This window comes from Strix uralensis, chromosome 2 (assembly GCF_047716275.1).
Source record: "Strix uralensis isolate ZFMK-TIS-50842 chromosome 2, bStrUra1, whole genome shotgun sequence".
Lineage (NCBI taxonomy): Eukaryota > Metazoa > Chordata > Aves > Strigiformes > Strigidae > Strix > Strix uralensis.
In genome coordinates, this window is record NC_133973.1 from 53,574,710 (window position 1) to 53,601,979 (window position 27,270).

The 27,270-nt window shown below is 40.5% G+C and overlaps 1 protein-coding gene across 4 annotated transcripts in view; it reads right to left on the reverse strand.

The window, feature by feature from the left end:
• Positions 1–10,118: 10,118 nt before the first annotated feature.
• The window catches only part of GLRA2 (glycine receptor alpha 2), a 130,460-nt gene continuing 113,308 nt past the window's right edge, over positions 10,119–27,270 (reverse strand). For all 4 annotated transcript variants that reach the window (XM_074858753.1, XM_074858751.1, XM_074858754.1 and 1 more), the window contains one exon: positions 10,119–11,636. In XM_074858753.1, coding sequence (XP_074714854.1) covers positions 11,358–11,636 — 279 coding nt within the window. In that variant the 3' untranslated portion in view covers positions 10,119–11,357. The remainder of the gene's footprint in view (positions 11,637–27,270) is intronic.

The window sequence follows — 27,270 nt, forward strand, 5'->3', positions numbered from 1 at the left end:
TCTTGAAAATTATATGGGAACAATGGAGAGATGTGTTATCTGGGAAGATTTGGGTGTCCTTTTTTAATCTTCTGGCTCTGAGATATGTAGGTAATGTTAATGTGATGGAATGAACTTCTGAACTTGCATTTTCACTAACACACGCTTCTTAGAAAAATGTCTGACAGGTGTCTTTTCCAGTTTTTCTCTTTCCTGTTAAGGCAACTTCTACAGTTCTTTAAAGTTTTCCCACTGCAGAGATGTAAGGTGCAACCCATCGTGTTCTCAGGGTTTTTGGTCTCCACAGAAAAGGCCAGAGGTCTGCTCAGAAACTACTCTTTGGGAGAAAAAACAAAGGATGGAGTTACAAATCAGTGACTAGGAAAAACTCCAGGTACAAGGAGTAGTTTGACCATAATATTTAAGGCTGATATTTCTAAAAGCACTTAATGATTTTGAGTGCCTCACTTCTTGGGTATTTCCACCAGAGAAGTCTTTAGAGGCCTTACACTCAGAGAATAAGTACTTGGCAGTTCCTGAAAATTATGTCCCGTTAACATATTTCAAGTGGTGCATGAAGAAAGGGAGCTATTGAAAAATCACAAGGGCAGGATGTTCTTTAGTGACTTAAAATGGTCAGACAAAACATATTGTCATGCTGAGACACAGCTCTTCAAGGATTTTCAACATTTTTTTCTTTCTCTGAAAGAGAGATTAAATAATAGTATATCTGAAATCTTACACTGCACTTCAGTTGTGTCATAAAAGGTAGAATTCATATTTGATATTAATGGAGCAGGTGAAACATGAAATGATATTTATTTAATCTTTAATGAAATTTCTGGTTTTAGCATTTAGCTCGTTTGTTCAATGACACAGGAGAGCTAATAATATCACTGGTTTTGAAAGATTCATTCACTACAGGCAGCCTGATTTTCTGAATCTGTAGGTGACTGTTTAGGTGCTCCAATGATGCATGAAAATAATAATAATAATAAAAATACAGTGTCCTTGAAGCCCAGTGAGCAGCATTGGAAAAGCATAATTTAAAAAGAAAAAAATCTCCCAATAATCCACCACCCTGGAATACGCAGGCAGTAGTTACAGTTCTCCAGGAATTAGCAGGAGCAATGGGGTCTCAGTAAGTCTTCAACTGAGCATGCTCTATAGCTTGGATAAATACCTGTACATTCAACACTGAAAAGCTGAATGATGCTTTCTGTAGCAAACTGTTTCCTTGCTGAATAACTTTGTTGATTTAAAATTTAATAATTGCTTTTGTAAAACCCCATGAAATGGAAAAAGTTACTAATGAAGCTGCAAATTTTTGTGGGAGAAACTGAATTTTTCTCATGAGGATGTATAAATGAGAAAACACTGTGCATGGCAGAAAGTTTTCTATAAGTTTGTCTGTTGATGCTTCACTCTTAATTTCTCTCCATGTCTTAGATGCTTATTCTTCACCAGATGGCCATCCCAGGGCACAGCATCAGGAAAAGCCTGTTGAGTGAGACAGAACAGAAGCAAGAGGAGGGGCTCAGGGGAAGCTCCCGTGGCTGCATGACGTGAGTGCTCACCATGGGCAGCAGCCAGGAAACAGGGAGTTGCTGAGGCAAAGGCAAACCATACAACTTACAGTTCCCCGAAATCCCTCCCACAGACCCTTTCCAGCCTTCACACTCACTGATATAACCCCAGTGTCCCCTCTCCAGCCCAGCCTCTTTGGGGCTGAAGTAGATTGAGCAATCTTTTAAGGTCATTTCCACTTTGATATTCCATGATTTCAATCTAGAATTTTCAATTTTTTTTTTTATTTTATTTTTTTTTTTACTCTGAGAAGCAGTGCTGACCTTCTTAAAACAGACGGACATTGAAGTAGTGTCCAATAGATGCAGTTATACTTCCAAAAACCAGAGATGCTCTCCAGTACCTATTAAAGGTAGCCAGTAATGGAACTAATATAAGCCTTGGCCATTCTCCCAGTTGACTGTCCTAATAATAGAAATGTCCCTCTGAGTGAGTAGCTGATATTGGGGTTCTGCCAGGTGATTTCCATTAAAAAGAGCAATTGGTGACAATATCCTTGGCGGAGTCCTGCTTGTCTTCCTCAGAGCACTACTGGGATGAACAAGAGGAGGCCTTTTCTCCACTCCGTTTTCAGTTCTCCTTTTGTCATTAGCACTTTTCTGAAGTCTCTGCTTTTTGAGGTCTCCAAAACCTGCTTCTCTTTGCTTTCTAGTCACTCTTTTTTGCACACATAACCTGCAAAGAAATTCACCCTCTTGGCCTTGCACCAGCTTGCAGGGAACCTCCCAAGCCTGCGAGACTGAGCTGCGGAGCAGCGCTGTGTGTGGTTAGGTGTTGGTGGGTGGGTTTCTCCTCCAACTGTCTTATTTTACAGAGGACCTGGCTCATTTCTTCCCTCCAGCCTGAAGGGAGAATAGCTACTGAAGCCAGGAGGGCAGCTAGTAAACCCACCAGGTTACAGTGGCCAAAGAGGAGATGTGCATGAAGCAGTTGCAAAAGCCACCCGTGTGTAACAATGTGGCCATTTAACTGCAGCTTGAAAACACCAGTGTGAACATTAGGGCTCAGGCAACCTCGAAAAGACAATTTGACCAAGCTGTGGTGATGAGATTAAACTATTTGTAAAGTAGCCTCATCTTGGACTGCTCCAAGGACCAACATTACTCATAGCTTAATCTAAAGGCCCCCTGACCTGTCTGTTACTGCAAGGCAGGACACCCTGAGCCCTGCAGGAGGCCTGGGAGGCTGGAGTTGCTTTCCCAGACATCAGTGCAATGGGGACCCTCCCCAGATGCAGGTGGGGTTTTTGGATTTCTTCTGCATTGCTGTGGCTCTTCTGCCAGTACCAGCCACAGGGAGAGGTTGAAGAGCTCTTCCCAGGCCTCTTAGTTCATGTTTCCCTTCTGATTTACTAATATCAGCTTGGATTTTAATTTGCAGAAAAGATGTACCTCAGTAGTATCCACAATCACATTTTCTGCTTAGGTCTTCAGATGTGACCCAGAAACCTTATCAGGGAGCAGTAAGCAGAGTGCCTGCTTAGCAAAACTCACCACAGGTACATCAGTACTGCCATTTGCAGGATGTCTGAGCCATGCCTTAGCTATTTCAGATGATATATATTTAATCCATGGCAGCATATTAGCAGATCAGACTTAGATTAATCAGGCTGAAGATCACTTTTGGACCTTTTCCACAACTAGGTCAGAGATAAATAAGGTAGATATTGTTCTGTGCTACACTGTGAAGCAAGTGAAATTTGCAGGGACATCAGCCAAAGAAATACTGTAATAAGATTGAGGAAAGCAAAGTGAAAGTGTGTATCTGCATGTGTGTGCACAAATGCAATCTAAGCTTTTCAATTTGCAGAAACCATTAATTTCCAGTGAAATTTTTTCTGCTGTTATAGCAGCAAATATGCACATTTCCTTTATGCTAAAATATCCTCTATTTCCTTAGTGTCATAAAATCAGTCCTGCCCACTGATACTAATACAGAAAGCTACAGCTAGAATGCAGTTGTTCAAAACCAAGGAAAACTCCCCTCATGTCAGGAACAGGCCTTACATTTTGAGGCTTGGTGATGCCTGGAATAAGTCAGCAAATGCATGGGAAATAGTTCCTTTAAAAATAGAACAGGTCATATTTAGGATGTCTAACATAAAATGTGACTGTAGGTATTAATGGGGCACTTCTTTTCTGCAAATTAAAACCTGAGCTAATGTTAATAAATCAAAGGAAACATTAAAATGCTCTTTAGCCTCTACCAGTGTCCCTTGGAAAAGGGCTCTGAAGCATTATTATACACACGGATTATGATGAGAAGAAAATTTGATTGAAATTCTAAATGCTGTTTAGCAAATTCTTCATTTTTATGCTCACTTACTGCACTTGCAACACCAGAAGGGTCAGTGATGAAACCTCTCATTTCAGTAATTCAAGGAAACAAAGTCACTGGGCTCCAAAGTGAAAAACAAATGTTCCGTAACAGCAGATGTCTGAGATGCAGACTGAGATCTTGCCCATACTGAAGCTTTCACCATCAACTTGTAATGGCCCAGATTATATTCAAGGTCAACATAAAAGTTTCTCTTGATTTTTACTTGAGCTACGATAAGAAAAAAAAAAGTCAAGAAATTTATGCTTTTTTTTTGCTTTGCTTCTTTCATAGGTTAGTGGAAAATTCTGATATTCTCCCAAGTGGAGAACATGCTTTCAGGGCCTTATTACAATGAATGTAAAACACATGGAAGGGGAAACCAATTTTCCTGCAGCAGGCAGCTTTTTCAGCTCTTGCTTTAAGCTAATGGCTCAGTAGCAGCCCTGCTTTTCACCCCTTCTCTGAAGAGCATCTTTGGCAACCCCTGTTAGGAGCCACACTGATGATGTCCCACGTCTCTCCCAGAAGACAGAGTTCATTAGCTCATTACAGGAAAAATGCACTTATTTTCCTTTTCTAAAGGTTAATTAGCTAATCATAGACATTTGTCTCTTCTCTTCTTGTTGGTCTACCCCAAAAGCAGCCATACACATCTCCCCTTCGCACTCCAAGCAATGACTAAGAGGACATCTTTAACCACACAGTGGCAAGTTTCTTCATTTCCAGACTCTCATGCCTCTTCATAACATGTCTGGCTGACAATGCAGAGAGGGGAGTAGTGTGAAATAAACCACTAGTGCTCTCACTTTCTCACTGAAAATCCCTGCTAAAGACTCTCTCTTCTTCCACATGCAACATCACGATTTCTTCCTGTTGGGAGCAAATGCCCTATCGAGTGTTTTGTAGTAGTGTCTTCATTTTTATTAGTGGGATTGCATGCAGTAGATAAGACTGAAGATATGCTGTAAATACATATTTTAGACTTGACTCTTCTTTGATGAGTTCTCCACCTTCCTGTTAGTCTGACCTGGGGTGGCTCCACCACTGCGTTGCTCTGTGGCCATTACTGGGCCACTTCCCATCATGGGGGTCCTCTTTCCCTGTTCCCCTTGACTGGTCCTGCCAGGGGCCCTGTGCTGGGCACAGTGGGCTCTCACCTCAGGCCAGGCTTGCAGAGCAGCCCAAGATGGTGTCTGCATTGACTGGCTTATTTTCATATCTCCCCACTGCCAGCACCCTTGAGCTTCCTCTTTTCTTGCACCAGCCCTTGTGCACCTCAAATCCCTCACTGCACTCATCTGGCACCTGGGTTAGGAAAAAACAGGGAATGCCCAGGCTACTGCAGGGATGTATCGTCACACAAGGGTCTTTAGCACTGCTGCAAATACCAATAATACATTGGATTCAGTTTCTGTTGCTTGCATCAGCATAGCTCGTTTCTCTTTTTGGAGTAAAGGGAAAAGAGGGAAGATGTATTTTGAGTGATGCAGTGTTTTTTGAACTATTTCTGCAGCCATAGCTGCAACCCCATTGAACATCTCAAGGGGTGGGATAGGCTGAATGTGCCAGTAAAGTGGTCTCTGAGCAGCACGGGAACCAAGTTCAGCACCCACAACATGGTCAGTTTCAGGATGTGCTGTAAGCCTAACCTGTGAACCCCAAAGGACCTTCTGGAGAGTACGTCCCAGGTTTGGGCTCCTGGGGGCCAGGAGAGGCATCCTTGCACATGTGGTCCTTCTGCCACACCAAGCACTGGTGGTTCGTGCTGTCTTCTCTGCTCTCGTCTCCCTGCTTGGGAGCCATGGGGTGCTGTGTAATGACTCTCAAAGCTTTTTTTCATAGGCATGTCTGGCTTGCTGTCTTCAGGGACCCTTTGCAGCAGACAAAGAGGACTTGCAGCTGAGAGAAGGGAATTCCTCAGGAGCCAAGGGATAAAGATGGGATTTGCAGACCTGTCCAGCCACAGGTCTGACCCTGTGATGTCAAGAGTAGCACTCTGTATCACCTTAGGGAAAACAGATTCATGCCAAAGCAAAGGGAAGGTGGAAATCTGTGAATCCTTCAACCACTCCATGTAAATGCATTTTCACTAAGTGCTGCTAAGGAATATATTCCCCCTGTGCACCTTCAGGGGTCTTACCATTTCTCCTGGGCACCGGAAAGAGGAGCAAGGCATGGCACATGCTGCCTGCCATTTCCAGCAACAGGAGTCCACTCTGCTGAAAGTCAGATTCAGTCTTATAGTAAGGTGAAAAAGCTGGTTTTGAATCAGTTATACAGCTGTTCAGATGACTAGAGAGGATTTTATATAATTTGTCCCAGTAAAATCCTAGGTTTTAGCACAAGTAAAATGCTGTCAGGATCCAAAGAATTCACTGCCTTTTTATTAATAGTGCCTCACAGGTTTCTCCATAGCAATGATATTAATTGAGCATGTTTGTTTCAGTAGGAACTTAAAGAACTGAGTGTATACATTTCACAAAGTCAGTTTTCCTAATTATTATCTGAGATGCTTATTTTGACTCAAGTTTCTATTCCTCCTTAGAGGATACTGAAGAAAGCTAATCCACTCTGAATATTTTCATTCCCAGATTATTTCTAGTGCTTAGCATTGGAAAATTATCTTTCATTAGGGACTGATCTAGAAGCTATTGAAGTCAATGAAGCACTTTTTTTTTTTTTTTCCCCCCTTCTGATTTCAGTGAGCACTGCATTGGAATTGGAAGTAAATTGGCTAGATGAGTTTGTCTGGAACTGGTGAAACTGCACTTGTTCTGCAGCTTAGCCCTAAATGTGAGACATTTCACATTTTCCCAGCAAAAGTAGGAAAAGTATCTTCAAATGGCATAAATATTTTTCTCTTCCTGTCAAATCAGAGAAGATTAATTTTTAAAGTAAAATCTGCAAGGAGCATTTGTGGAGAAAGCTTGACTTTGCTCAGATTCTGCTCCCAGGCAAGAGTTCCTCTAGGCGGCCTTGGTTTTGGTTTTCAAGTTTTCCAAAAGATTGTAAGACACAAACTCCTATGTCAAAAAGCATTTCAATAAATTACTTTGAAAGTCTGGCAGAAACTTATTTTTCACAGATACTATGTTATAGATAATGAAAATGAATAGATCAAATTATTTTCATACTACTTTGTGCGATGCAAAGCTCATCCTACAGCTTTTGTTTCTTTGTTCCTTGCTGTGTTCTAATTTTAAAGGAATAAGGATTAAAAAGCTGTGCATATACTTTTTACACCCACACATCAAATCTATTTCTTTCTGTATTTAGAAATATATTTCTAAATATAGAAATATCAATATTGTACTGGGTCAGATCTTTTGAATATGTTCATGAAATGCGACTTCCAGGTGATGCAGAATCCTGTTGCTGAGCCAAAGACACCTATTCAGCCCAGTGAGAGCCCTTCCCAGGAAATGCCCATGCCCGTAATCTCAAAGATTAGTTCCAGATTCCTCCACAATGTTTTCAATACCATCAGCTACGTAAGGCTGTAAGTTTTGGCTGGTGCCTCACATTTGGTCAGCAGCTCCTGTGCCATCAGTGTCCATAACAGATTTGACAGAGGAGCAGGGATGTAGCAGTTCAGCCTGCAGTAGACAAGCATTATTTTTCCATCAGCTCTTTCCTGTTGCCTTCAGCATCTCATGCTGGGGAAGAAGGGAACCAGAGTGAGAAAGTCTCAACGTCTGTGGATGAATGGGGTTGGCCCCTACTCCTTACCTGTGTAGCACAAGAGAAAATATGACCCCAGAGGCATCATGTATCCTGGAGTTGTCCCCCAACAGATATGAATTGCCTGTACTGCTACACCATCTACCACCTATGATTCAGTATATCACAAGTGATGGCTCTGCCACCTGAAAATGTATGGAGAAACATAAACAGGAAAGAGGAACAAAAAGAGATCTCTTATCTCATATTGCACTTTTTTTTTTTACTTTCCTTCTATTGCAATAAGGTTTTTCTTAAAGATCCATTTTATCAATTGGGCTTTATCACAGTGCATGACAGCATCTATCTGGTTAGAGATGGCTAAACCTTTTTCCTTGAGTACTGAACCACTCAGGTCCAGCCTGTAACAACAGGATACCAATGACCTGACCTGATGTTGCATCCTTTAAAGACATGCTTAAAGCTTTTTAAGCTTTCTTGATAAATTAGAAGTCATCATAATTGTTGTATAGCTAAATGCAAGTAGTTTAAATGCCCTAGGGCTTCATTTTATCTTACCAGCTAGAATTGTAACCTGTAGGTTTTCCAATATGTCTGGAAGCTCTTCAGAATTAATCCCAGGTCTCTTTCCTTCTATCCCACAGTGTCTCCTGCTTCACAAAGGCTGTTTTTCCAGGATTTATTTTCTAAGCTATTCATTTTCCCTCAGTGGCCTGTGAACCAGCGTGCTGTATCATGTGGCCATTCCTAATGGACATGTTTGGTGGGTCTTGTCCATTTGCATGCATCATTTATGTCCAAAATTTAGTCAGATAATTTCAAGATTCACAACTAATCACTGTGTAGCTATTAATTCTGTCTGTCTGTCTGTCTTCAGAAAGAGAGAGACCTGTAAGGATTTTGTGCACAGATTACTCCCATGACCAGATTTGAGTTTACATACAAGGCAACAGTGGAGCAATCTTCCCATGGCTACTGTCAGCATACCTCAAATCCAATCAGCAGAATAACAAACTATTTAGTCAATGTTAATAGCCAAGCACTGCAAAGTGTGCAGGTGATTTTGTGATGTGGATGCTGGAGGCACATGAGCTTCACTGAAAAAAGGAATCTACAAACATCCATCAGCTGAGAATAGTTTTGCATTCCTAGTGCAGTGTTCTGTGGTCATACAGGGGAGCTATGAGAAATCGGTTCTGACATTCATTAGCAACACATCTGGGTGCTGAGGATTAACATTAATCCTGGCATTACACCTTCATTTAAAGCAAAGTTTCTGGAACGAGGGGTTGGTAAAAGTGAGTTCTGAATGTTTATGTACCAATGAAGGCTTCTAACTTCCCATACAAACACAGTTTACAGCTGGGTATCCTTACCCGGCTGGAGCTCATAGGACTAGGATTGCACTGGGGTTTTCCTCTACTACATTATCCATTAATCAAATACTGTTCCACTTACAAAGGAATTAAAGCAAATCTTATACTATAAATTTTACAAATGATACCTAAATTTGAGTCAAAAGCTTGTTTTGCAAAGCAAAATAGATTGGACTGTTGTCTTGAGTTCTCACTGGTTCCCCCTTCTGGGGCTGTTAATCACACCCAGATCCATGGTCTCAAAGAGATGAAGATGACTGTTGCCAATTCAGGTGTAAGTGCCAGAAGAGTCCACAGAGGTGAGGAAGGTACGGAGAGATAAAATGCACAATGGATTTTTACCATTAATTTATGTAACTGTTTGGGAATCAGACTTGTCAAGGTCTCTAGATTCCCTCCCCAGTCCTGGAAGAGGAACAAAAATATGGTAGTTACAGGCAGCTGTGTGGAGAGGGACAGGGATGCAGACACACAGACACACACATACATGCATAAACACAGGCTCGGACAGACTGTGGTACCTGTATCCACAGCTCTCATCAGAAGCTAGTCCAGGAGTAAAAGTGGAGTGAGAAATGCTGCAGGCACAGTATGTCTCTGTACCACATCTCACTAGGGGAGGGGGAAAACATGTTTATTCTGGGCAGCTACAGGGTGTGTATTTTGGCCTCTCAAGGGAAGGGCGGTGAAGTGGATGAAATTTAATTTGCTGTTAAACTATCAGTTGTTACAATGTCTACATGAGGCACCTGACGTAGGCCATCTCAGCATGTCCTTCAGCTCACCAAAGTGGTGAAGCTGTAAGAAAGTCAGGAGAAAGATTAGGATACTCCCAAACTGGGCACAGGGCATGTGAACTTGAGGTGTGCTTCTTGCTGTGTATGGATGCTGGGAGCAGGGAGTGGCATTCGTTCTCCCCCAGGCCTGTCTCTGCAAATGCAAATGTTCTGCAAATGCTTCTGTCATATCCCAGCCACATTTCTGACACAGTCCTTGACATATGCCCAGGGACTGCAACAGGCCCTTTGCTGCAGGATAGATAGCAAAATTTGGTGTGCTAAGCCAGGTCAGCAGAAGGTTGCTTTTCACCCTCTTTCTGCTGACAGAGCAGTGGAAGAGCTGGGCCCTCGCGTGAACAGCCCTGCTGCTGCAACTGAAGAAAAGAGCGAAGAAAAGTTAGTACCACATTTAGCTTTATTGAAATTGAACAAATACCTTTTTTTAATAAACCCTTTTACAGCAAGTGTAAAATTTTAATGTTTGATTCATCTTATGTTACAGGTTGTCTTCTTCTGTGTAAGCAAAAATACCATCTTTTTTTTTTTTTTTTTTTTTTTTTTTAATTTTCTACTTTAAAACATGTAGCAAGGATTTGAGTAACGCAGATCCGGCACCAAAAGGTAACAGGTTCTGAAAATCACAGTACAGTTTTAAAATTCTTAGGTTAATTAATGATATTTAAAATGATAGCCACTTTGAGTAAAGATATAAATTAGAGGTCTGTAAACAAGTTGTGTTTACCTATAGAGCTATTGATTGCAGCTACAATGAGAGCAGTAATAGAAACTGAATGCTAAACTGAGCTACACCGTTGAGGAAACAAGTTCTTACTAAGTAGTGTGGTACAGGGTAGCACAATAGGTAAAATACAGTTTGGCACCTCAAGTTGCATGTAAAATCAGCAGAAATGAAGTAAGTGCACTGTCTTCCAACAAAAATAAACCGGGCAATTTCACTGGTTTTGGAGTGTCAACTATCAAATAAATCACACGACACACAAGTTCAACCCCAAAATTACAATTCTAGTAAAGCAAGATAATATTAAAATGCACACCCACAAGGATAGTAAAGTATAAATCTTTTTTTTTTTCTTTTTTTTTTTCCCCTCTCCCCTATCAGTAGAAATAATTTACAACCCACAAAAGGACTCCTTGGTGAAACCACTAACTACAGACATGGTCATGGAATGTAGCTCAGTAGACTTGTTTCAAATAGAAAGGCAACATTATCCTGAAAAAGTTTGGTCCTCTTATAACTCCCTGTACTGTAGCCACCACAGTCTCTTGGTAGATGTTTTAGGAGAATTGTTTATTTTGTGATTCTCTTTTGTTTTGAAAGATAATATGTTGGTGATAAAGCTGGGTAAAATTTGGCCCCATTTACAGATGTCTGATCAATGCTGAATCTGGAAGAACACCACTGAGAGTACATAGGGGGAACCCTCATTGACTGGCCTCATGGCATATTTTTTCATGCAATCACTTTTCCTTCTATACTTCTTTTCCTCTTTGTTCATTTTTTCTTCAATGTCCTGGGGGGGAAAAGAAACCCTTAGTCCAAATGACAGAAAGACATTTCACTGTTTATTTACATGTGGATCACTTTGGCTAAGAAGTCCTGGAAAACCAGAGTTGCCTATTTCTTGTGAATGTCCTCATGCCGTATGATTTTGTATGTAATCCAGTAAAAGATGTTGAAAATGAGGAAGGCGAGTGGGAATGCAGCACGGGATATTGTATCAATCCTTTTTGCACGGTCAACAAACTTCTTTTTGATGGAATCTGAATCCTTTGGTGGTGCCGGGGGTGGGTTGGGTGGAGCGGCCTTGACTGCTGTGCCATCTTTGACTTGGAGGCAGTGACCCATGCCATAGCCACTGAAATTGAATCGACTGTCACGAGCAACTTCATCTTCCTGGGGGATAAAGAAGACAAATAAGACACACAATCATATCGAGCATGCCATATACTTGAATAGTTGAGGTGTACGCCTCCAAAGCACCTAAGCAAATTAGCCAGTTAAGCTATGATACAAAGTCCAGGTTTCAAAGACGAGCAAGCAATTAAAACTCACGTAAAAATACATGGAAATTAGGTGACTGCCAGTGTTTGTGAATGAGAGCTTTAATTTTTCTAGCTATGACTAAATCAAGTGCCCTGAGCAGCAATCTGTACCCCAACCCCTTAGGGAAGAGATCTGACTCCATCGCTCTCCTTGGGCTGGCTGTGGGGCAGAAATATGGTCATGTTGGTAGCAGGAGTCTGCTCTGGACAGGCTGAATTGAATAACCCAGAGATCCAGGAGCCCGAGCTCATGGAAGTGTGTATCCATTGCTCAATCTAACCGCAGCCTTGCACCTCCATCTCTGATCTACGCAACAAGGACAGATCACCATCCCTCCTTGCTCACAGGAGCTCTCTGACAATCAGTACTTCAAAGTGCACTGGGTACTTGGATTTAGTGGTAGCCGGGAGTTAGGTGCAATAGTGTGAGCTAATGTAACACTATCTTGCAGAAATCCATTCTCTCTCTTGTCTAAGTGGGTAATATTTGGTTTTGGAGAGGTGAGTAACTACAACTGAACTTTATCAGCATGATAACTGTGTGATGAAAGGTTTGTGACTGTGCTGGTAAATTCTCACTGATGTTTCTCCTGTCTGATAGCACAATAATACATAAGTTAACAGTTACTGGCAGCCCTCCATGAAGGATTCAAAATCAACAAACAAGCAGCTCTATTCTTTTTCATTCCAGCAGGGATGAATTGTAGGTCCAGCAGCTTGCCCTAGTTAAAGCCCTTCTCTTCAACCAACAAATACTTCATTGTTGACTTAAAATGACAACTTCTTGGGCTCACAAGGAGCCCGCTTCCTCACCAAGAATACTCCCTCATACCTCTCACTAAACCACAGCCTTCTGATCTTAACAGAGAATCAGACTGCAAGAAAAATAACCCACAGCATCAAGATATTGAATAAGGAGTACATTTGCTGAACTTGGGGGTGGGGAGGGATGATAATTTACACCTATTCAGGATGTAAATCACTGCTCCTTCACAGAAGTACCTCTTTCAATAATTGCATTTTTCTCTCTTCCCAGCTCCAGCATTGGAATTGAGTATATCACCAGATTTGCTCTCCTTACCTTGGAGCTGACATGCAAACATGAATAACGAGTAGTGTGATCCAAGGCTACCAAATGAGAAATAGTCACTCTGACTGCTTATGACATTGAGTGCTTATGGAAGAAGCATAGACAATAAACAGTGCTTTGGATCTCCTGTCACTTCAGCCTGAGGACTATTCTACAGTGTACCCATGAGCAGGTGGAAAATTGTGGTATTGCAAGGCTGTTTGAGCACTTATCCAGGGTTTATATCCCTTTAATTTCAAAAGCTCACCATCATTAAGAAAAAGAAGCATGGTCCTCTCCTTTTCCAATTTTATTTATTTACAGTTTGCAGTCCCTCTGCGAAAACTCTGAAATTCTGCTTGTCCTAATGATTATAAATATGTAAAGTATTTTGAAGATGAACCCACTGAGACCTAAGTTCTGTATAGTCTTATAAGCAAGGCTTCTCTTGCATGACTTAATAACACCACAAAGTCCCCCAATAATACAGGCATCTGCCTTCCTCACAGCACTTTCCCTTTTACTGAGTTTGAAGGATAAAATGCATGCCCAGGACACGAGAGGTGATTAAAAAGGGTAGCAGATTTTCAGCAGCTGTGTTGCCATATGCACTTCATTCATTTTTTAAAAATTTAATTTCTGTTACTCCTGAGGGATATACAGGAGGAAAAAAAGATGTACTGAGCTCAACACAGGGGCTTGGAGTCCCGACTTCTGCCGTGCCCTGTTGGGTTGCTGCTTTGTCATGTGGGGCTGAGCAGTTCGTCTTCAACGCCACAGTCCTTCTTTTGAGCTTACACTGTTGTAACTTGCATGGGAAGCCAGCTGAGATTAGGGACACGGATGTTTAAATCACATTCTTTCAGGCCTTCAGCACCCAACCTTTAGGTGTAAGGAGCCACTTGTTTCCCAATAGCATTTAGAGATCTGCTTTTTCCATCACAGATGGTTAGCTGTGCCACTTCTTTCTCACAAAACCCAGAGCGAAGTGTGCCTAGTCCCCGTGCTAGTTTTTTATTTAGGACTGCAGTAGATGCTGATTTAACCTGTATACAAGAGGTACAGCATTCACCTGGGGTGTGAAGAGCATGTGCTCGATCTCCTTCTCTGCTTGAGCAGATTTGAATCTCCTCCCTGATAAATCTCTGGATTGTTTCGTTATCTGTTCTCCCAACATGGAGCTCTTTGCTGGTTGCAAAAAAAGTGTGTGTTTATGTAACTTTTTTCCAAACTTTATCATAAAAACTTTTTTCAAAGACTAAGTAATTAAGAGAATGGCACTGTGTTTCTACCCTGCCATTTGCTTCTATGTTTGATATAACACTCTTATAAAAACTAAGCACTAGATACACCTAAGCTGTAGCTGTTGCAATCATCTAAGTGCCACTGGAAGCAAGCAAATCTACAGTCCCTACAGCCCCACCTCTAGCCCTGGAGGTGCTGCAGCTCCATAACTACCACGTGATTTTCAGCATTAAAGTCCCCCAGAAACTGAACGGGCTTTGCAGTCTGGCACCTGCCTACCCTCTGAGCACTACCAGCATCTGTAGTCTCACAAGCAAGACCTGAACCCATCAGAGCTCTCCCACCTGACCAGACATCATGTGAAAGACCTCAGGGTGGTGAGGTCTCTGCCCTTTCCAGTGAAATTGGCCAAAAGTGTTGAAAATTAACAGTGATACCTGCAGAGATAGACCCACACATCTGTGCTAGGAGGATACTTTTCCCACAAGACTGCAGAGTCAGGCTTGTGTCCTATAGGATCCTGATCCCTTAAACCAGTTTTACCCAAAATGAAACAGCAGGGATAGAAAAACTTCTTCCCTGCTGCTGAAGGGAGCTAGGGGTCAACTCAAGTGCTGGAACTTCATTGTCCATGCTGCTTGTGGGTTAGCTCACTCTGGCATGGAGCATGCCAACAAGCTTTCTCCCAGATGAACCTGCTCCACTGAGGACTAATGCTACACACTGTGGGCATGAGCCATGTGGTCATAGCTGGCCTCAGGAGCAATAAAATCCCCAATGTGATTTACTTTAACAGCACAGATGTAGTTAAAAAAAAACCTGTCTCTAAAACACCATAATCTTATGTCAAAGCTACAATTTGAGATTTCAGATTATCTTCCAACATTCTGTTACATATAAAGGATTTGGGGGAATAGTCACGAAGAAAGCAAACCATTTATATCCTTTGACAAAGAGAACACTTTTTTTCATGTTTCAAAATGTGAGATGAAGAACTGACCTCAAGTGCCTTCCCTTAACATAGTGGATTTGTATTCCATTAACGCAGAGACTTGGTGAACTACTGGACAACCTACCTAGGGTACCTTCTGGTGGGGTTACAGACTGACCCTTCATTCTCAAGGTCATATTCAGTTCATACCATCTGACATAGCCTACCGTGAAGACTCATCCAAAGACAGTCTTCAACCTGTGCTGTTCACCACCTTAGTCACTGGTAAAATAGTCTGAATGATGTTGCAAACATTATCATTTTAATCATATTACACATAAAACTTACTCATTTTAAACTAGACAGGATCTCACTTGCTTAAATCCCAGGCTATTTATGTTTTTGCAGATTTTAAAACCAAAATCAAAGAGCAACTAGAAGCTACTGGACATCAGCTGGAGTCACAGAATCCACTGCCATTAAAGTCATTAACTTTATCCTTCTAAAGGATGTGAAGTTGGTCTTGCATAATATGTAGTCATAACTCAATCTGTCCTTGATAAAGGGAAAAGGGTCACAAGCTAGGATAAGAAACAGAAAATAAATAAATAGCAAGATCAAAGTGTTCTTTTGCTGGCTTTGTCTCAGATGTTCACACTCCAGAGTATTTTAGAAGAATTGTCCTTTGAAGACTACATTTCCTGAGATTTGGGCAAATGCTTTCTACAGACACTTTTTAAATGCCATAGATTTATGTGTATTGTCTTACGGTGTCATAATGGACATGCTTAGATGTTGGCTTTAAACAATTTTCATCAAACAAGAATTACATTTTTTTCTCAATTTTTAATTTCCCTTTATGAATTTAGTAGTTTTCTGTGTTTTACAAAGTCATGACATTAGCTTCTCTTGACTTAGCTTTACAGTAGGCAACATGTAAATCAGGCAGGTTATATTTCTGACATGGTTTCTTTCTTCATCTTTCATCTTTGTAAAGCTTTTATTTCTACTCCATCAGGTCTAGAATGTAATTCATACTACTAGCTTCACACCAAAGCAATCAGGAATGGGAAAAACACTTTAGAAAATCTAGTCCATTCAATGCCTTTCATGCACAGCTTTCTGTACAACACATTCTGAAGTGCTTTATCCTGACCACTTTTAAATACTTATTGTCAGCATTGACTTAGTTTTAACAATGAGGAAAATGAGAGAGAGGCTGGCTTCAAACAGTGTATTTAATTTACTCTCTGATATGATTTATTCGTTTAATTTTGCTACTCTTTTTCCAACATATGGTGGGCAAACAATTTAAAAGACTATCTGGTTTAATTAAATTTCAAGGACATAGGAGACTAATTTTAGGTACAGGGTAGAGTACAGCAGAGAGTTTTCCTTTTGACATTCATAAGCACAAAGTTAGAAACCTACAATAAATTCAGACTTGAATGCAAAATGTAATCGATAGGAATTAGACACCAAAATATCTTCAGAGACTTAATTCCTAAATCATCTTTATGATTTTGAGACATCTCCCATAATTCACAGTGTGGTTTTGCAAAACAGTTGTTCTCACATGGTTTCAGTTCTCAGGAGTCAATGAGTCTGTGGATGAAGGTAGTTTAGCTGAGAAGCATATTTGGACTTTCAAATCCTCTTTGGTTCCCCACAGAAGTCTCTTACAAAGATAAATTGTCAGGAGACAAGAGGGAAGGTCCCTTCATAGGTTAACTGTTTAAAGGGCAGTAATGGAGTTCAGGAGTAAAAGATCAATTTAATAAGTGAGGGATTCACTAGAGGGAATCCTCAAGAATCTGTCCAAGAACCAGTATCAAAGAAAAGATTTATAAATGAGCTGGGACAAAGGTTCTCAAGGGAAGGTACACATGTGAAACAGGCTGTTCAAAGTGGACAAATCTAAGCCAGGCTTTCCAGAAGGATTTCTAAATGCTGAGTGACTAAGTAACAAAATGGCGGTAAATGATATACAGGGTTGGTAAGTGCACGGTAAAGCACATTACAAAAGATAACCCTAATTACACATAGACAGTAATGGGCTCAGAATTGGTTCTTTCCTGGGTGGGAGTTTGGGGAATTACCATGTAGATGACGCTGACAACATTAGTCCTCTGCTAAGCAGCAGTTAGACAATGGGCAAACGAAACAGAGCACATCATTCTGCCATTTTATTCACTCAGAATGCGATCAGTTTTTGAACACAAGGAGCACTTCTGTTCACTCAAACTCAGTAAAGACATAGCACAATTAGATAAAATATGAAGAAGAGTAGCAAAGATGGTAAAATACATTTTCTGCATGAAGAGAAACAAAGTAGATGAGATCTCTTCATCTTATAAAAGCTGTGTTTGGGGGACAATATCACAAAGATTATAAAATCATTGTGAAAATTAATAAATGGAAGAAAAATGGGTAGGTGATGTTTTTAGGAGGTTTTGTTGTTTTTTTTTTTAATGCAGGAAGTAGGATAAAACACAATAACACCATGAAGGAGAAAGGGAGAATTTCTTTTTTAAAAGGAAGTTATCTTTCATTTACTTGTGTAAATCATTGTGTGAGTACATTTCAGACAATGAAAATAGCACAATGGCACAGATCCATAGGTCCAGGTGCAGCTGCTGAAAGTGCAACCTAGTTCATGCAAAAGCACAGCCTTAGTTGCTTATTTTCAGAGGACAGAAAAGTCCTTCTAAGTTTGTCTTGGACCTTTAAATACAATTTGTCTCAATATCCATGCCTGACCACTGCCGGAGAAAAGATCCTGGAACAGAAGCCATTCCTGTGTGATGCTGCTCCATCAGGATCCACCATTCTGTATGTGACAGTGATGTTCACCCCTTTTCTACCTCTCTTAACACCAATTTTCCTGCTCACTGAGGTTTGTTTTTTCTCTCATTTGGACACTCATGCTTTATGAAATCTAAGTAAAACAGACATTGTATTTTAAATAGCACCAATATTTTAATTAATGGAAGAGAAATTGGTCATTGTGGTCTTTGGTAAAGGTTTCCAATGGACAAATTTGGGTTTGTTTTAGAAAGTTGTGTTTAATAATACCCCCTATCTCCAATAAACAGCATAAGAATCTCTGAAGCATGAGTGATTTACTTAGTCTGTAAGTACAGCAAGTGAACTGTTGTTAATACAATAATGAAATGGTAGTTAATGTGGCTTCGCCCTCTTCAAGTAGGAATTGAACATTATCCAACTGAAAGAGTAACATAATTTAAACATGTTGTGGAGCAAAAATATTTTCCTGGCTTGAAATATCTTTCAGTGGAATCTAAATTTTTCAGGGATTACTTTAATAATAAAAATTATACAGTCAGTAAGGGTGATCAGATTGTTACAAAAAAAAAAATTGTTCTTTTTTCTTTAGTAAAGCAAGGCTTCCTTATCTTGATTTTGCAAATGCAGTTAATGTAAACTTCTTAGTCAACTTCATGTTTTATATGTAACATAATTAACATTTCAATTTTGGAGGAGGGAGGGAGGGGAGGAGGTAAGGAGGTAAGGAGGGAGGGTGAACCAGATGAACTGCTGTTTTGCATCATAGAAGTTATGATAGAGAGTTATAGCTCCTAAATAACAGCAGATCAATTCCTGACACAATATCTGGGTTTCCCTTTGTTTTGAATGAAAGTAATGCCTTAAAATATCCAGACACAGTGATCTGTGTCTTATAAACATTATTTGCCTGGATATTAAATCCTCTGGGGACAATGAAGTCTTGAGACTTGACTGCTCTTGGATAACTCACCTGCCAGTCTCTCTCTGATGAAGGCAGCAGTTGGCCAGTTTATTTGTGGGAACATTAGTTTGTTTTACATCAGACAAATACATGTTAATGACCTAGATTTGAAGGATAAACTCCTCTGACCAGAAATCTGTTGGGTACAGGGCAACTAACTTCTGCTCATGCAAGACTGAGCAAACTGCAAAGTTAGTGTTTAAATATGTGACTATTTCAGCTAGTGTGTGTGTTCATGGGCACATCTAAGCAAAATAATGTAAAGCAAGACTATATTTGCTCTTTTTGCTCAAAAACCTAAACCACTGAATGAACTGTACCTAAAAGTCACCTTTCCCACTTTCTCTTGCTTTCTGCAAAGCATCTGCCCCAGAAGGGATGAGATGGAGGAGACTCTCTTACCTGCCTGCTGTTAGCAGCATTCAAGCCCCAGCCCCAGCCTTCAGAGCTCTCCTGCACTGAAATCTGCTGCAGGGCCGACACTGCCCAGTCAGTCCCATCCCAGGACAAGGGTGCACGGTGTCCCTGGCTGTGTGACGGGCTTGGGGAAGCTGCCACTGTAGCATATGGGGCACCTGAGCTCACAGCCCCCAGTCATGGATGGGCATATCTGAGCATCCGCCTCCCCGGGATTTTTCCAGTCAGGTTCTCTGTCACTTTCCTCCAAGCAGATTTAAATATTTTGGGGAAGATTGGGTTTATTGCACCTTTGGGAAATTTCTCACTGGCCTCTGCCTCAGTTGTAATCATCTTAGATGATTTTGTTAGAGTACCCCCATGCCCTGACTGTGGCATCTCGGAGTACCTGATCTGTCAAACAGTCAAAATAAAAAAAAAAGAAAAGAAAGAAAAAGGTGTGTTGCTGGCAATTTTTTCAGGCTTGGGTTTTGATTCCTTCAGCTTCTCCAGTTTTTGGAGCTGATCTGCAGCCTACCCTGCGGCAGGCCAGGGACAGCGGACACTGTCCTCCCTGCCTAGGCCAGGGCTGCGGTCAAAGCGCTGGGACCTGTGGCATCTGTGCCCCTTGCTGAGCACTGGATGTCTCCTGCTTGATGCCAGGAAGGGAAAGGGGAAGGAAGAGGCTTTTTTTCCTCTCTGTTGGTGGATTCTCTCTTTTAAGCCATTTGCTACAACAAACACCCAGAACAAACCCCAACAAACACAGATGGAGATTACCAGAGCTTTCTCAGACATTCACGCATTTAATTTATGCAACTACTGCACAAAACGAATTAAATATTGCAAATTATATTAATAATTTATATTCTGTGGCTAAAAATAGTCAAGAATATCTGAATAATGTTAAAGTGTTCACATGCAAATTTTATAAGTTTTGTGTGTGGTTTTTTTCTGAGGAGACAAACCAACTGATAAATAAACACCTTCCTTTTTCAGTTATCAGTTCTTAATACCAGTCTTCCAATAAATAAAGGTTTGCGGTTCTTATCTTCTATTACACAAATTATCCTTTCTGGCTTGCATACCATTTAGCTGTTATTGTTAGCCAAGATCTCAATCTGGATTTCTCTAGCTGTTTTTACATAGCTCTGAAGTGTGATTGGGTTAAACAAAGTATTTGTCAGCTATCTGCACTTCAAACATGTTTCTAAAATTAAATTGTTGGAACTTAGAAACATCTTGACTGTTGGAATGTATTAGAAATTTACTACACAAATAGACTTCTCTATTTTCATTTTGATTTGCTCCTATGAAGGTTGCTCTATAAAACTGATATTATTTATTCACAACAAAATAAACATTCATCATGAGGTAAAAATCATTGGCACTCAATACTATAGCAACTTGATAGTGCAATCTTTACACAGAATCGTTGGGGGGGTTTTTCTCATCTGGTAAGTAGTAAATCCACAAATCCTACAAGGTCATTGGAAGTATTCATACAATGGGAAATGAAATAAGATTTCATTTAAAATGGGTGTGATACTTTTTCTTTTACTGTGTTATACACACACATAAATATACATTCTCACACAGTCTTTATGCACCCACACATGTAGATATGTGTACATACATAATAATGTGGGCATATACTTAATTTAGTCATCTAATGCCTTTTGTATTCCCTAAAGGCATTTGTTAGTGGGAAGTCCACCTAGTGATAATTTTTGTATTCCAGCTGAAGGTCAAGAGCTCTTTCCAGAGCGTTTATCAAACTGCAAACTCCATTTTGAATAACTTCTCAAAATGCTAACTTTTCTGTTAGCCTTTCCCTTTCAGATGGGAATGCGGTTCTGAAGAGCAGGGATACAGAACACATGGGCAAGGGTTATTATACCTTCCCAATCCTCTCTGCCCATGAACAGGCTCTTTGGTGGGGTGCTGACACCTCTCCAGGAGGACCATCTGCCCAGGCCAGTAGCTAAGCAATAGATCTCTTGGTGATGAACTTTTTATTACTTGGCAAAACTGATTAAAGTGTAACCTGAAACAATAGATTTAATAGTATATAAGAAAAGTCAGTACTGAGAGGTATAGGCAGATGAAACGTGGAAGCATGGCTATAGCAGTGGAAGAGGTATTCTTGGGAGAGGATCTCAGATACTCATCTGAACTCATTTTGCTCAAGAATGTCAAGGAAAACGGGAGAAGAATTGTTCAATTAATTTATCTAGAGGGGAGAGCACAAGAATAACACCAGAATAAATGGTTGCTATGCCAGGAGCCTTCCTGAAATGTGTATGTTTTATGTTACATCTTGTATGTGTCCTTGAGTAATTCTAAATCAGTGTTTGCAGTGCTGGAGCTCTGGAGAAACCTGTCCTTGGGTATACTGATGAGGTCAGGATTCACTTGGAGGCCCTACGACCACCTGACCTTGAGGTCCTACTTTTGTGAGGGGATAACACCTGGGGTAGGATTGTCTTCAGAAAAATATGCCAAAAAGCCAGAGAATGAAGATGTGCAGGAGACCCCTGAGACAAATGGAGACCTGGCAGCATGAATTTCTACTTCACTGGACACCCAACAGCCTCATGAGTAGCAGACAGGAGCACTCTACCAGGATCAGACAAGATGATGGGTTTGGGGGCAGCCTAAATACTGCATAATAGGATATCACACACACAGTGCATTTATAATGAGTGGGCATCAACCTGATTTGTTTGTCCTCTGAGCTGGAACCATGTATGGGGTCTTAAAACAACTAATGCAAAACACAGGCAAATTGATTAAGAAAATAGTGTTCAATAGCTACTCTTGGTCCTTTTGCTTCTCTGTCTCCTCTCCTTCTGCACCTGTCTCTTCTCTTCTTGACTCCTTTTGTACTTCTTTCTACCACAGTTTTTGCCTCACTAATTCCTAGTTCTGCTCTTGCCTACCTTATCTTTGATGCTTTCTTCCTCACTGATTTCCAAATATGTGACCTCCACCTTCTGCTTGCAAAATTCAGTTCCTCCCTCAACCCCTGTCTGTTCCTACCCTTTTCTGCTCTTTGAGGCTAAATTCTCTTCCTCCAAAGAAAAGACAAATCATAAAAGGAGAGTTCCACCTTGCCAAGACCACCTCTGAACTGAGAGGTGTTACTCTACCTTTTAAGAATAACCAGGAAAACAGTTGATTTTTCTAAAATGAAAACCTTCCACTTTTGGATATCCACAGAGCTCTTAATTGCTAAAAGATTTCCAGTACCACAAAGCATTTTGAAATGTATCGCTACTCATTTGTACTACTGTTCATCATATACAGCATGACCCATTGCTGGCACAGAAAGCTGAAGATCACCAAGTCCATTGGCCCATGAGCAGTCTGTGCCTTTGTTCTGACCACCCAGAATGTGCAACATGAACCATTTGGAGGCTTTGGAAAGTGAACACAATGAGTGCTGCAAACCATCCAGTAGCATTTTACTTTTATTCTAAGTTTAAATCTCAGCAAAAACAGTTGTTTGTGCATAGTACATGTTGTTCTTGTCTACTGAAAACTGAGTAATGTGGTAGTATATGCAAATAGTAATAGATTAAAGATTTGGCATGCTCTGTAATACTCCAATGACATGCCCAATCATAGCAGTACCATCTGCTTTTTCTTATATGTGTTATATTTACAACACTATGCTAATTCCTATATTAGTTTACACACCACCTTGAGGAAACTACTTAACAGATAAGCAATATTTGGGCTTTATGACTTATCTTTAGCAAACAGTTAGTAAATGTCTCTCCAATTACTTTCAGCTCTGTTCCTAGAGAAAGGAGTTTAGAAGTCAATAACATTGATTATGTACTCTTTATCAGTGAAGGAATGCCAGTGACTTGCAATTGAAATGCTAATTCTCTAAGTATTTGCTCATTCAGATCTGGCTAGAATTTTGATAGATCAAACTTTCACAGAATCATAGAATCCTAGTCATAGAATCTTAGTCATAGTTTGGATTGGAAGGGGGCTTCAAAGGTCATCTAGTCTAATAGTTCAATGAGCAGGGACATCTTCAACTAGACCAGGTTGCTCAGAAGCCCATCCAGCCTGACCTTGGATGTTTCCAGGGATGGGGCATCTACCACCTCTCTGGGCAACCTGTTCCAGTGTTTCACCACCCTCACTGTAAAACATTTCTTCCTTCTATCTAGTCTGAATCTACCCTCCCTTAGTTTAAAACCATTACCCCTTGTCCTGTCACAACAGGCCCTACTAAAATTTCTGTCCTCATCTGTCTTATAAGCCCACATTAAGTACTGAAAGGCCACAATAAAGTCTCCCTGGAGCCTTCCCTTCTCCAGGCTGAACAACCCCAACTCTCTCAGCCTGTCCTCATAGAAGAGGTGTTCCAAACCTCTCCTATTCACCTGGTTCCAAATCTTTCCTGGAGCTTGGACACAAGTACAACACAAGAACCCTGATTTTGTACAGCTAAACGAAAATGAATCCCTTCTGTATGGAGTGGAAACTTTACCATATTGCTAACTGTACCTTCTCTTCAGGTGGTGTTCAATTTGACGTTACAGAAAATATCACCTTACTGATCAAGGCCATAAACAAACCTACAAAACGTGTGGATATGTTCTCCCTGTAATTTGGAAAAAAAAACAAAAGTAATAGAAAACCCATGGACAATATTGGCAATATCCCCCTCCTCATGCTTGGTCACTGACATTCTGAATCCAGGCAGTGAAAGGCTCCTTCTGATGGTCGTCTGGGCTTTCTATGAGTCTCTTGCCATGTTAGCTTCATGGCTGGATGGTTTACTGATGATCCCAGAGCTCATTTGCAGTGACTCTGCATGGCATTGCACTGAATGATTTCCTCCCACAGGATGAAAGGCTGAGTTATCCCTTCTTTGGGTCTGAGGGGAGCAGGTATTTCAAAGCACAAGACCATTGAACCATCACCTGAGGGGACAGCTGTCTAGAGGATATTTTAAACGTGTTTGACACATTTAAATAGATGGTTTCAGCTTGCCAGTCTTGGAATGGCTCCTAAAATAGACGTCAATATAAAGCATAAGGCAATTTGTTTTGGATGATTAAGAGAATCTGGCTCATATATCCAAGGTGCGACAATTCCAATCACATCTTCGTTTCAATTTACAGGAAAGAAATAAACTAGGCTTCATTATTGTTCATACTGCTGGTGCTATATATTTGACATGATAATCTACAGTATTAGTCAGTAAATTGACTCACTGGACTGCCCTTGATCATATGCTCCATTTTCCGCTCAGCAGAACCCTCTCTAACAGCTATATATAACCAGAGAGAACAAAAAAAAAAAAAAAAAAAAGAAAAAAAAAGACAGTTCTCTCTTAGATCATTACAAGATGATGTTGCGTTCAGTTTTCCTGTTGCTTCAAAGGTTATAAATGATGTGATCTTTTTGCCATCGCAGATAATATATGGCTGCTGTTTGTCTGACTTGTCAACTCCTCACACAGAAATCCAATACTCCCCACTTGTCACACATTCATTTCAGATATGTGTTCTCTTGCAGGGCCCAAAATGAAATAGTCACTGTATTCCTATCTGCCAGTTTTCAAGTCTTGCCTTGTGTGGTCCTTCCTTGTCAAATCACATTTGTCACGTTAGCAACCCACATGAGTACTTGCAGCAAACGTAAAATCTCCTGATCATAATTAAAATTCTGCATGCTTTTCTATTAAATAAAGAAAACCATCGTGCATCTTAATCCGTAGCTCTTCTCTTCTGCCACTGTTTTTTAAATGTCTGATTACTGAGCTAATTGCTCAGGCAGATTGTTTTTAGACTGCATCATGCATTTATGGATTTTATATCACTGTCAAAATAAGTATTAGATTAATCCTGGCTCCTCATCTACGTGTTGAAAAATTGTTTCCTCAGTCCAGACAGAAGTTAAAATTAGGAGTAACCTCTAAAAGGGGCTATAGGGTGAAGGACAGTTCTCAGTGCTAAGAAAGGATGAGAGCACAGACTCAGAAAGCAGACAGCTCAGTAGGAGATTGGCACAAGTTACAAAATACAAACTTGTGTGGCTGTATTTCAGCAGCATATCTGCAGCTGTAACCTGTGCTGCTGCAGAAGGAAGGGGAACCAAAGAGCCTTGGGACAAAAAGAGCCTATTGCTATTCCTGTCCAGAATGGTAAATAATTGTTCAGAGACTTTTTTTACTGACCTTTGTTTCAGGAGTACTCACAAGTCAAGGAGAATTACAAGGTGTAAATCAGAAATACTCAGCGGCGGGTCAGCACATCCACAAAGAGATATAATTCAGCTCAGAGTCTCCCTGAGGAACAATCCCTCACAAATGTCTCTTAAACTCACTTTTGATATATTGGGCACATTACAGAAGAAACTGTTTAACAACACTGATTAATATTTTCAGCAACTGTAAATCTCCCAGTGTACTGCCTGGTGCTGGCTCTGCCAGCTGGCTCTCAGGGGCTCTTCTGGTCCTGTTCCCTGCCATCCTACGATTCTGTGTTTGTAGTTTGAAGAACAGAATAGAAATCAATAACTGTTCAGGCCAAACAGCTTTCTCTATGTTGTAATGCTTTAAACACGCAAAGAGGCTAAAGTCTAAGCCTCTTTGCTTTGAAGCTTCAAAAGCTGCTGGCAGAAAAGATCCCCAGATTCATATGAATTTGGTACCAATTCCTAAGACATCTCCACTTTGATATGGAAGGCAAGAGGGGAGGACTTGTGGGAAAAGAAAGGTCAAAATTCACATTCCACCATGGCATGCCCATTACCCTTTGGGCATCCCTGTACTCCCTGGGGTACAGGGCTTTGGGAGTGCAGTCATTTGCCTTTGGATAAGGCAGCCTGCAGCTCACACAAGAGATAAGGTGTGGTACACCCCCTAAAATACCTTTCTATCTCCCCTCGGATGCATAAGACCTAACTGCAGGAGAACGAGGTTCTTGTTTCATAGCTGAAGGAGGTAAATATTTGAGACTCATGAGAGTCAGGTTGGGCAGCAAGGAACGTATAGCAGTGACAAAAAAAAAGTGAGACTGAGAACAGTGGCTGGGATGCCACATGCAATAAAACCATCTATTAGCCTCACTGGGGTAGAAAAAATATTCAGGAAATATCAGCTGTTAGATTTAAACACAGCATCTGATGAAAAAATTCTGTTGTCATGATATAAGTCTGATATTCAACCCCAGTTACACAAATACCCACAAGATAACTCATCAAACAAAGGTAAAAGCAGTAACAGAACAAAGGAGGGTGGCAAAATCATCAGTCTTCATGAATCAAAAAGTAAAATTCAAATAGATTATTTTTACAACAAAATAACACAATATAAGCCACAAGGGAAAGTGAACAAAGATCAAAGAACAAAGAAGAGACAGACAACACAAACAGGCATCCCCAGTATCTAGAAATAATAGAAGAACAAGAGCATACAGCACCAGAGCATCTTAAAAGAGCTGTCATGTATTTGGGGAAAAACACCCTTTGTGCAAACTTGAAAAAAAGGAGCATTTACGGCTAGGGAGCAAGACAACATTTTCTGTCCCTGCAAAAAGCTACCCTCTCTGGACTTTTTATTACTCTTTCTTCACACTCCTTTTTGGTTGCTATGAAAAAGTGCAGTTTATATCTCCACTGCATGAATATCCAGCATAGGTAGCACTAAGGGCAGAATAATAAAAGACCAACCCATTAGCAAAAAATACAGAACTGACTCCACCATAGTTCATGACAGACAAATCTAGGACATCTCCAAAATAAGGAACAAAATAGCAGTGCTCAAAAACATTTAAAAAAAAGAACTGCAACAGCTAGCTAATCAATTGTTTTTATGTAAGATCTGAAGACAATGTGAAGGTGAAGATTTGGAACAGCAACACTGACTTAGTGTTTCATGATTTACTTTTTTTTTTTTTAAATTATGGGAGTAAATAATCTTGTTTTCCTCCATTGTTTGTGCTTCCTTGACTGTATGGCTAAGGACCATCGGTAGCCCCCAACCACCATCTGAGAAATCTGAAATGGCAGGATGAAGTTGGTTTATGCTAAGTCCTTAAATA